The following is an 11,352-nucleotide window of genomic DNA, read 5'->3' on the forward strand; positions in this document are numbered from 1 at the left end:
CAATATATTAAATGTCTTCCCACAAAAAGGCGTGCTCCAAGTGGAACTGAGAAAACTGGGATGAAAGATCGCATGAATAAACAGAAGAATTACAACACGAACTGAGGTAATAACAGTTACTTTATTTATGTTAAGTTTAAGCTGACATTTTGTTTGATGGTCCAGAGAACAGAAACTATTGGTTCGGGTGCCTCATCTTGAGAGCACAGAGGTAAACACAATAAAACTGAGAAGAGTAAACTGTAAATGGGAGTGTGGTCCTGTAACAAATGCTGAGGGAGGACTGGTCCTCGTTCCAGTGATGAGGTCTGGTGGGTTCACTAATGTTCCTCGTAGCCGTCAGGAAGGGCGTTCACATGTGGGTTGTGGAAAAGGGTCTTGGTGCCATCTCCCCAGGGGAAACGCTGTGAGATCAGAGAAAAGGAAAACATTAAGAAGTTGAAACTAATGATGAAATCGTCCCATTTAAGCCCATTAGTGTAAATCATTAAAGCCAGATAGAAAAGTCAGACCTTGCTGCGAATGCGTAGGTGGCTATAGGGGACAAACTCTGGCTGCTCATGGCTGTGTTGCTGCTCTTTCAGGTAGATGTTCAACATGCAGACTGCAACACCAGGCAGGGCAACCACAAACGTGAGCACCTTCCATGTCTTAGCTGTGGAAAAGATGCAAATATTATTTAATACAAACAACAAATCTTTTAATAAAAAATGCTGTGTAGACAAACATGACGTGACCTTGGACAAAAGAAAATTAAATAAACTACTTCTGAGAATATTACATTACAAATCTTAGTTAGGAAACTTTATGCCACTTCCCAGAGCGTGTTCTTAAAAAGAAATAAATCATCAATTACAATCAGCACACATTATACACAGTTCAAAAGACAAACCAGGGAAATTAAGATTTGTTACCGAGAACCTCTACAACAACATATAAAGAGCCCCATTCACATCACATTAAGCCATTTGTAATGACATTTTCATTGTTGGTTAACGGATTCCCTGTCTGGTTTATTAAATGTAAGAAAATGGTGAAAAAATATTTCCCAAAGACAAAGGCAGTGTGTTGACAATTCTTGTTTTGCCCACAATAATTCAAATATATTTTATTTACTGACATATATGAGGACAGAGGATAAAATATGCCAATTTAAGATATTGGATTTGGTTTTCTTTACAAACTAAGACAAATAATTTAATTATTAAAATAATTGGCATATTATTTAATAATTGACAATGAATTGCAGATCTACCATTTTGGCTTGTTATTCAAGATCACTTTTTTTTTTATATCTGTTGTAAGAAATAATTTCACTTGTTTGATGCTATTAGTTTGTCAAGTTTTCTGAATGTTTTTCACTGGTCTGACAAACTCCCTCTTTCATTAACTTCTACTAATATTCTTGCTTTCTTTTTCAAACATATGTCAAACTGAATAGAAAAGTGAAAATTGTAAAGGAATGTTAAATTATCTTGCATCTACACGTTTATCCTACACAGGACACTTTAATTTATTTTTATTTAGCATTAGTAATTTCTAAGTTGCCCTTTACCCTCATTGCTCATGTCTGACCTCTGCACCCTAATTACTACTGTCTTTCTTGCTGTGTGAACAACTGTTTTTTTTTGCTGAAGTTGGGATATGACTTTTACCAGGGATATGATTAAAAAATGTACATTGACCTAGGGTAACACTCCGGTGCGATTAGTTTGTTGTTAGTGCCACTGTAACGGGCTAAAGACTGAAAGAAGTCACCGCTTTGTATATGACTGCTTTAATGCTGTAATGAGACGAAAGCCTGAAATAACTGGGTGAGAAAGGTGATGCTTTGGATCTCGTCTGTCAACTGTCTGCTCAAGGATGGGACGCTAATGCTAAAGTAGCTAACGCCAGCTCAGCAAGGTCACTGTCAAAACAAACACAGTTATCCTGAAGATTAATTACATTAAATACAGCCAGAGAGGCGCTGTCGTATGCTACACTTACCTGCCTGCTCGGTGTGTCCCGCTGCAGCAGAGAGCTGGCGCCGGGTCTGGGTCAAAGAAGACCTCAGCAGCGCCTGAGAGAGTCGTCCGAGAGCCGCCATTTTCCTTCTGAGAGCCGCGGAGCCGGAAGCAGGTTGTGTCGTGGAGGAGTCACGTGGTGGCCAGACCTCTGCACGGCGACACCCAGCGGCCACAGACAGAACTGAGAGCTGAAACACGGACATCTAACAAGACATGGAAATCAGAAAACATCATGAGGCAATGTGGATTGTAGTCACAGTTTCATGGATAAATTAAATGTCACAGCAGATGAAGAACAAGAATTAGAAATATAATAGTAAGACACTGTAAATCACCCAGTCAGTGTTGTTTCAAGGAATACCTCGATATGATGACAAGGGTATTCGAGGGACTTTTGAAGTCCATGAGATATATCTTGAATTTGTGAAAAAAGTTTTTTAAAAAAACTAAGATTCTTTATGGTCATTACTCCGCCGAGGAACAGCGGAGTTATGTGACGATCAGTGTAGGTCTGTCTGCTTGTCTGTCTGTCTGTCTGTCTGTCTGTCTGACTTTTAGCAATATTACTCAAAAAGTGACCAATGAATTTGGATGAAATTTTAAGGGAAGGTCAGAAATGACACAAAGGACCAAGTGATTAGATTTTGGCAGTGATGCAGCTTATAGTCTGGGTCCACGGATTTGTTAAAGATTTCTGTATCATTGCCAGATAGCAGTACAGCAACACTGTAACTATGACAACAAGTGAATGCTACGTCAGCTGCCTGCTGACCAAAGGATTAAATTGTGGGGGTGTTTCTGAGTCCCATCAATTTCCACCACACGCTATATATTTAGGTCACGTTCAGTATCCGTACATAACGTACACATGCCTGGGCTCAGCGCAAGAACATTTTGTTTGTGGGTACATCTGTACTAAATGGCCACATGCTATGTTGATTTCTGATCACGAATAACTAATAAACAGATGCTGCTTTTCTAAAAAAAAAAAAAAAAAAAAATCAATTCTGCATTTCTAACAATGCCATATGGGGAGAATGAACAGCCTTGGCAGAGTATCACGCTCTCTGAGCGCTTTTCTTCTTTTACATATGTTGAAGTTTTGTTTTCTTAATTTGTGACCATTTGAAAAGTATTGTGCCATACGTCTGCAACTGGCAGCATGTCATCATGATAAGAGAAGGTATAATATGTTAAAGAGACCTGATATTTTCCGCAATTAGGTAGAAAAACAAAACACACTTATATTGGTATCTGTATCTGTAATCAATGAAAACTAGACCAGCCCTCAGTAGATGGCAGAACCATGCCCATGCATGATACTCTGTATCAATTTTGATCATCCTACGTATATCCCTTCCTACTTGGTCTGCTGACTTGTAACTCCGAAACTGAGCAGGGGACCTGAGACTGATCTTCATTGCCAAGTTTGATTATCCTGACTTCAGCACTTGAGAGATATCTGACCGGACATACCCACATACATACTTACCCAGTCAGATACCGAAGCGAATGCACTAAGCCCGCTGACATACGTCAGGCGTGGTTAATGAGTGGGAAAATCTCCAGTAAACTACAGTATTGTCCATCTCTGGTATGTTTCTAAAACTGCGATTATCAGTTAGTAGCTCCCAACCTGATGGTCTGGTCACACCTGAGGAGCTGGGAGAATTTCTAATAACAAAAAATAAAATTTCCATTAATGAAATTCTATTTATTCTTGTGTCTTTTTCTGCTCTTAGCTTTTCTTCATCTATAGTACAGTTTATTTTAACAAACTTCTTGGTCTGCAAAGAAAAAAACACACTTTGAGCAGACACACATTGATACAATTCCAACTTACAAAAAAATGAAAAAGGAAATGAATCAGTTTAGTTTTATGCTGCAATTGATAGATCGTCAACTTGTCATATCGTCTTTATTCTCTTCTGAACCTCGGTCCACTCAAAACAATGATGAATAAAGCATCAATTATTATGGGCACATGACAAACATTTCCTGTAATTGAAATGTGTTTCTCTTTAAAGGGGAGGACTTTCTGGGATTACATGGTCAGAGTCCAGACTGAGAAAATCAGAGATACTTTGTTTTGATCAAGGTAAGTGATGAGTTTTATCCGCATGGTATGTCTGACATAATATGACCTGTATTATTCTCAGTATGCTACTGTACTGCATACTTGTGCAGAAATTTAAATGAATTACTGAGTCATGTAAAACTGGCAATAGATTCTACATCTAATAGTCAAGATATTAATGAAGACAACACATATATATTGTATAATAATTTAAATACATTAAGGATTTGGTCAAATTAAATGCAAATTGGTACATGTGAAAATGGTTGTATATTGTACAGAACATGATAGCAGAAGTTGAGTTTTTTAGAACTGTTAATAGTTAACGTATGTAGCCTAAAAGCAAACATGAGAGTTGACCTCTTGTCGGCTGTGATTTGAATTTGTCTGACTGTCTGGACTGAATATCTGATATGCACATGACAGCTCTACAGCTGGTAAGACGAATTTATCTTACGCACAGCATTTAAATGCTAAAAAATAGATTTCCCATGTGAAATTGATCTTTTTCAGTAATGGATTCTCAATATCAGCACTTTGGATCGCCTGAAAGCAGCTCTGTCCATGAAGGGCGCACAGTCACAATGCCTACAGGTAAAACTTAAACGTTAAACGATTTTGATTCAGCAATTTAAGGTGTCACAATAAACAATGACAAAACATGTGTCAATGTTTTAAAGGCTTGAGGAGGATAGTGATTTCCATCCTTTATGCCATCCTGCTGCTGCTCTTGTTGATTCTGCTGATGGTAACTGGGGTAAAATGTACGATTTTAAACACAAATAATAAACTGAAACTTGCTTATTAATATATTATTACAATGTGATGTGACTCTCAACTATTTTCTTTTCTCAAAGTCTCGCAGTTAAACAAGGAAATCACGGATGTCAAATTCCACCTTCAGAAAATCAGCCATCATGGTACAACTTCATCCCCAGGTTCAAGTTAAAGAAAGTGCTCTCTGGTCTAAATATAATGACATTTACCTCCTCTAAAAAGCTTTGTTTTGTGTTTTTGTGGCTTCTTAAATTACAGACTCAACAGCAGTGCAGGAGGTGCTTTTAGAGCAACTTGTGCCAGTAAAGGGTAAAAACTGAACACTTTAATATCAATAAAATCTAAATTCTGTGCTGCTTTGTCGCTCAGACTGTTTTAATCCTCATCAAACCAGGAACATGTAGACAGGGTTGGGTGTCTTTTGGGGGAAGCTGCTACCTGCTGTCCAGTAACGCTTTATCCTGGAGCAGAGCAGAGGAGCACTGCAAGACTGAAAGAGGACACCTGGTGATTCTGAACAATATGGAGGAACTGGTGAGCTTTAAAGAGGCCATATTATGTACATTTATGGGTTTATATTTTTTTTTCTTTTAGAATATGTTTACATGCTTGACTATTCAAAAAACACCTATTTTTCCCCATACCATACATTGCTGCAGCACTTCCTCTCACCTTCTGCTTAAAAGAGTCCATTTTAGCTCCCGACTCTTTAAGATGACTCTCCTGAAAAGTCCAGTCTGCTCTGATTGGTCAGCTCACTTATGTACTGTGATGATAGATTCATAGCATCATAGAGTATAGGTGAAGTGGCAGAAGTAGGTATGATGAAGAAATAATACCTGTGTGCCATGAATCTGCTCAGCCTTTGAAGCGTGCTTGTGAAGTTATGCAAATGCATTACATTTTGTCATAAAAAAAGTAATAGAAGAGAAGTCTGTGTAGGTTCTCATTCATCCAGGTCATGGGATCCAAAGTTGTTTAAATAAATCCACTGGACTTTAAGAAAGTTCCTTGAAGACGTTTCACCTCTCATCCAAGAGGCTTCTTCAGTTCTGGTGGTGATGGTGTTGTCTCACCCAAACGACCCCACACCACACAGCCAGAAGAGCAACCTGGTGTATGCAGTTAAATGCAGCGAGGAATGCTCAGATCTCTACATAGGGGAAACCAAACAGCCACTTAACAAGTGCATGGCTCAACACAGGAGAGTCAGTTCCTCAGGACAGCATTCGGCAGTCTTCCTTCACCTTAAGGAAGAAGGACACTCGTTTCAGGACACCAATGTTCAGATTTTGGACAGGGAGGACAGATGGTTTGAGAGAGGAGTGAAAGAAGCCATCCATGTCAAAGTAGAGAAGCCATCTCTGAACGGGGGTGGTGGTCTGCGACATCATCTTTCGCCAATTTACAATCAGGTCCTTTCAAAACTCCCCAAAAGAACTACTCAGCAGACTCATGCTAATGACCACCATTAGCACACGAGGGCTCAGTGACATCTGTGCATTTCAACGACCCACACCGATACAACGACCATTGTTGAGTAGTCAGATGAGTTTTGGTTTTGGTCGTTGTAATAATAGCCCTGGACACACCTCACAGAGGTTTAAAAGCTGAGGCAACACCAACCACCACCAGAACTGAAGAAGCCTCTTGGATGAGAGGTGAAACATCTTCAAGTAACTTTCTTAAAGTCCAGTGGATTTAATTAAACTACTTTGGATAATAGAAGAGAAGCCTGGACTTCAAACCAGGTTTGTTTCAGTTAACAAATAGTGTTTTAGAGAATAACTGCCTTTAATGTACACTCTGGAGTTTATATATTTGCAGATCTTTTACACATACAAAAAGCTGTAACACACTAAAGATAGGGCAAACCAGAAACAGCATAACATGGGCTCTTTAAGTTTGGTTCCGTATCATATCTATGTCTTCAACTGTGAGGCTCCAGTATATGACTGTCCTCTCCTATTCAGCACACACAGAGCAACACACTTACCAAACCTAACAAAGGCTTCAAAATAACTTTTTGGTGTCTTTAAATTGTAGGACTACATTTCAAAAGTTGTTGAAATCCAATATAACTACTGGATTGGACTTGTGGAGCGGCAGCATGAGGGCCACTGGAGCTGGGTGGACGGAACCAACTTCGACTCAACCCAAACGTAAGAGAAATGAGAAAACAGAAAAACAGATAAAAAGCAAAAGCTCAGGAGGTTAAGTCGTCACCATCTGTAACATTACTATTTCTCCTCCATTCTTTGTTTGCGTTCAGTTTCTGGGATGAAGGTCAGCCTGATGACTGGGACTACAGAGAGAACGGAGAGGACTGTGGGCAGCTTCATGGTTCCAACAAACGCAAACGCAAGCTGTGGAACGATGCAGACTGTAGCCTGTCGTACCGGTACATCTGTGAATCCAAGCAGTGAGAGACAGTGGTCCCCTCAGCAACATGACAACACAATATGAAAAGATGTTACTGATTTGTAATTAAGTGTGTATCACATAAAGGGGTGAAAGTTGTATGTGTGTCTGTAAGGCTTTTATTGGACAATAAAGCAGTATGAAAAAATAACACTTCTCTGCTTTATTGATTGTCAATAACAACACAATCCTCAGTGTTGGTGGAGAATTTCTTCACTGACGATGGCAACTCCCACTTTGGATTCATCTTACAACCATCCAGTATACAACACATATAAATGAAAAGTGATAATCTTCAGTATGAAACAATGTAGAAAATAATATAAAAATATGATAAGCACTGAATGAGAAGGTGTGTCCAAACTTTTGAGTGTATGCATTAAATAATCCAAAATCATAGGCATACAAACATAAAACCACACAAATGAATTTGTACACATGTTGACTTCATTGTGTGTCATGTTGTGTCAAGTACAGCTTTTTTTGTGTGTTAACATCTGAACCGTCTGGTTACATCCAGCCGGTGCAGTGGAACATCATGGGAACTGCAACAAGTGTTGTGTATTTACACAGCTGTATCTAGGAAAGTTATTTTAAATTCAGTTTCGGGAAAAGCAACACAAGGGAAACAGAGAGTTCACAGAAAGGCAGCACCAAATAGAATACCTGATTAGAAAATGTCTGAAAAAGTGAAAAATCATTTGTCATTGTGCCGATCAGCTTTTGAGAAGGAAAAAAAATGTTCAAAATGTGTTTTTTGGAGGGTATCACGTTGTACTTCATGTGGATATAATATCATGTAGCATATTTTAAAAATAATTTAGAAGATATTTTGGCATTTTAAGGTTGTAAATGAACCTATATCTATCAAGCTAGAATATGATGAAGTAACAGGTACATGTTGCTCTTTAGAAGTCTTGAAAATTTAACGTGTCAGCCTTGTTATTTTTACTGCATCTCCTTGGAGATACACTGTACAAATACTGCAAATAGAGCTGTGATGATATCAGACTTTAACTACATGATGATCATAGCCAAAATAATCCATGATATTTTTGCAATCATTGAAACAATAATAATAACAATGCTATCAGTCAAAATCAGACAGAAAAAAGGAAGCCGTTGTGGAGACAGTATCTGTTGGAGTAAAAGTGGACTCCATTAAAACGTACACACTGCCTTTTAGAAGTCTTGAAAGTTTAACAAGTCAGCCTTCCTGTTCATGTTGGGTTTTTACTTCATACTGTTATTGGCACTTGTCCAGATTGTTTTCTCCTGACTAGATCCTTGCTTGTGTTGCATCTACTTTGAGATGTACGTTGCTTTGGATAAAAGCTGCTAAATGAAATTGTAGAACTTTTGAATCTCCTTGGAGATACACTGTACAAATACTGCAAATAGGGCCATGAGGATGTCAGACTTTCACTACATGATTATCATAGCCAAAATAACCCATGACATTATGCCAATCGCTGAAACAGTAATAATAATAATAATAATAATAGTAATAATAACAATGCAATCAGTCAAATTCATCTTTGTTTATTGTGTGCTTTGTCTCATTTTTACCAAACAAATGTGTGGAGGTGGCGAGAGAGTCAGTACCATAACTAGACTGGTTAGCACTGTCGCCTCACCGTTAGAAGATAAACAGTTCACAGATCCTGGCCTGGGAGTCTTTCTGCATGGAGTTTGCATGTTCTCCCTGTGCATGCGTGTTTTTTTCTGGGTACTCCGGCTTCTTCACACAGTCCAAAAACATGCTGAGATCAATTAGTAATTCTAAATTGTCTGTAGGTGTGAATGTGAGTGTTTGCCTGTACATGTAGCCCTGTGATACACTGGTGATCTGTCCAGGTGTCCCCTGTCTTCACCCTGAGATAGACTCCAGCTCCCCATGACCCTAATGAGGACTAAGCGGTGCATAGTGCAGCAACACCCCTAACAGGAATACAGAAAAATACTCCAATCAAAGTAAAACTGTTGCATAAAAAATGACCCTTGTGTAAAGGTGTCAGTAAATGTAGGTGTCCCTAAAGTAGAAGTGCTGATAATGATGAAATATGACTCCTCTGAGTGTTACTGTTACATACTACATTACTGGATTATTATTTCCAATGTTTACATGTGCAGACAGTATTTTGCTGTTGTACTTTATTGAAATAGTTTAATAATTTATTAGTGTTTTTGTTTCTTGAACTACTTGTATGTTTCAGATATAAAGTCTTATTCAGTAAAAAAAAAAAAACATGTTTAGACAAATGCAGCAAATTAAATGTAGATTTAAGAAGAATGACATGAAAACATCGAAGCAAACTCAACACAGCAAAAGGAAATACTCTGGTCTTATAAAGTGATTACCTGTTGGGTAGAGAGTAACTCCATATTTAAAGCTCCCGCCCCTATGTTGTCATCGTATCACTCTGTTTTCCCTCTATAAAAGCAGGCTGTGGGAGATTTTGGTTTGTTCCTACTGTAAACATGAACACCACAGCCCCTCTGCTGCTGCTGCTTCTCACTGGTAAGACTGAAATCTGCCACCACTTTACAATAACACACACTGTAAAGGCAGTATCTGTATAAAAGCTGATTTCTATCACAGATCATTTCTGCATCTTGTTTCCTCCTGATCCCTTTATTGTCTGTTTATCGCCCTTTACCAGCCTGTGTGGCCCACGGTGCCTTATGGCAGTTAATGAGCCAGACTAGCTGTATCCAGCCTGGTGTTAACCCTCTGAAATACAACGACTACGGCTGCTGGTGTGGCATCAGATCATCGGGAACACCTTTAGATGATCTGGACAGGCAAGAAGCATCATTTCCTGGTCATCATATTTGAAGTGGAAGCAGCTGTAGATTGTCTTAAACATACTTTCCTTGATGTATTCTTAGGTGCTGTAAAGCTCATGATGAATGCTACGCAAGGATCCAAAAGACACCTGGATGCACGGGTTTTGCTGACAATCCTGTTGTTCTTGTTTATGACTATACGTGCTCAAATCAAAAAGTGACCTGCTCAAGTAAGAAAAAATATGAATGGGTTTCACTGAAGATGCTTTTACTCCCATTTCCATCATAAAATCTTTTTTTCAGTGACTCAACCTTCTCCTCGATGACATTCAGATACTAGAGTTTTGACTTAAATCTCAATAGGCAGGAATAAAAATGACCAACGACTGCTCATGGAGCACAGAGCTGCAGGTTTTACTGCAGAAAAATGAAGTCTGATGATCAATTTATTAATTTATTAATCATGTTTAATATTACCATACAATGTAAAAATAAGAAATTCCACCACAAAAATGTGAAAATGTGGGCAAGGTTGTAAGAAATAATTTGACAAATATACAGATTTATGTTATGAACCTTATTCACAGTGATGGCCTGTTTTGTAGGGTTTTCTTTGTTTGTTTTTGTTTTTGTTTTTACAGGTAAAATGGAAATTAAGATATTTTTTCTGAGTTATTTCTAATTTAACAAAGCAGTGAAAGAACAGCTTTACCACTATCCAGTCTTCAATATGCATCATTACAGCAAATATCTATAAAATATTGACATTTTGATTATTTAAATACAGTTTAAAAAAAATTCTGTAGTTTGTAGTCAAAAGTTGTAAAAGACAAATGACCATTTACACTGTTGGTATGTTTGTTTATTTTACACATAACATGTGAACTAACCCTTTTTTAACCAGACTATGGCTATTATGTTGTGTTTGTGTTGTGAAGATCATGCAGCTGTGTGTTCTTGTGCTGATCAGGCTTCTCTCTCTGCAGGTGACAACAATCAGTGCCAGGCTGCTGTATGTGAGTGCGATCGTGTGGGGACCGAGTGCTTTGCTCGAACCGGATACAACAATGAATACAAAAACCTAGACACCAAAGTCCACTGTTCCAACTGAGTGACGCAACACACAGAAAAGATGGGAGGATTTCTTGTTTCTTCTCAAAAAGTTTAATGTCTTTTTAATTTGTAAAATCAGATGTAAAAGAAGGTTGATTTTGTGCAAAGGAATCAGATTGAAATAAAGTAGTGAGACTCTCAATGTGAGGTGTCCTGTTGGATTGT

At 38.3% G+C, this 11,352-nt stretch overlaps 3 protein-coding genes across 5 annotated transcripts; 2 read left to right on the forward strand and 1 right to left on the reverse strand.

Moving 5' to 3' along the window:
- Positions 1–102: 102 nt before the first annotated feature.
- LOC110953058 (cytochrome c oxidase subunit 6A, mitochondrial) lies at positions 103–2,133 on the reverse strand. The gene is made up of 3 exons (XM_022196881.2): positions 1,990–2,133; positions 513–655; positions 103–404 (listed from the first exon to the last, which is right to left on the reverse strand). The coding sequence occupies exons 1-3, from the start codon at positions 2,087–2,089 to the stop codon at positions 321–323; spliced, it is 327 nt and encodes a 108-aa protein (XP_022052573.1). The 5' UTR covers positions 2,090–2,133; the 3' UTR covers positions 103–320.
- A 1,939-nt stretch (positions 2,134–4,072) lies between these two features.
- Positions 4,073–7,435, forward strand: asgrl1 (asialoglycoprotein receptor-like 1). Of its 3 annotated transcripts, none has more exons than XM_051950461.1 (8): positions 4,073–4,107; positions 4,600–4,680; positions 4,767–4,850; positions 4,944–5,024; positions 5,122–5,172; positions 5,258–5,397; positions 6,910–7,025; positions 7,136–7,435. In XM_051950461.1, exons 2-8 carry the CDS (start codon positions 4,602–4,604, stop codon positions 7,287–7,289), a joined length of 705 nt encoding a protein of 234 aa, XP_051806421.1. In that variant the 5' UTR covers positions 4,073–4,107; positions 4,600–4,601; the 3' UTR covers positions 7,290–7,435. The 3 variants fall into 3 exon arrangements, with proteins under 3 accessions (XP_051806421.1, XP_022052595.2, XP_051806422.1); XM_022196903.2 differs by lacking the exon at positions 4,073–4,107 and adding an exon at positions 4,481–4,523; XM_051950462.1 differs by lacking the exon at positions 4,073–4,107 and adding an exon at positions 4,499–4,523 and having other exon boundaries at positions 4,944–5,006.
- Positions 7,436–9,755: 2,320 nt separating this feature from the next.
- Positions 9,756–11,329, forward strand: LOC110953074 (phospholipase A2, minor isoenzyme-like). The gene is made up of 4 exons (XM_022196901.2): positions 9,756–9,805; positions 9,948–10,089; positions 10,177–10,304; positions 11,061–11,329. Exons 1-4 carry the CDS (start codon positions 9,766–9,768, stop codon positions 11,183–11,185), a joined length of 435 nt encoding a protein of 144 aa, XP_022052593.2. The 5' UTR covers positions 9,756–9,765; the 3' UTR covers positions 11,186–11,329.
- Positions 11,330–11,352: the final 23 nt, after the last annotated feature.

The sequence above is a fragment of the Acanthochromis polyacanthus genome, chromosome 7 (genome assembly GCF_021347895.1).
Source record: "Acanthochromis polyacanthus isolate Apoly-LR-REF ecotype Palm Island chromosome 7, KAUST_Apoly_ChrSc, whole genome shotgun sequence".
In the NCBI taxonomy this organism is placed as follows: Eukaryota; Metazoa; Chordata; class Actinopteri; family Pomacentridae; genus Acanthochromis; species Acanthochromis polyacanthus.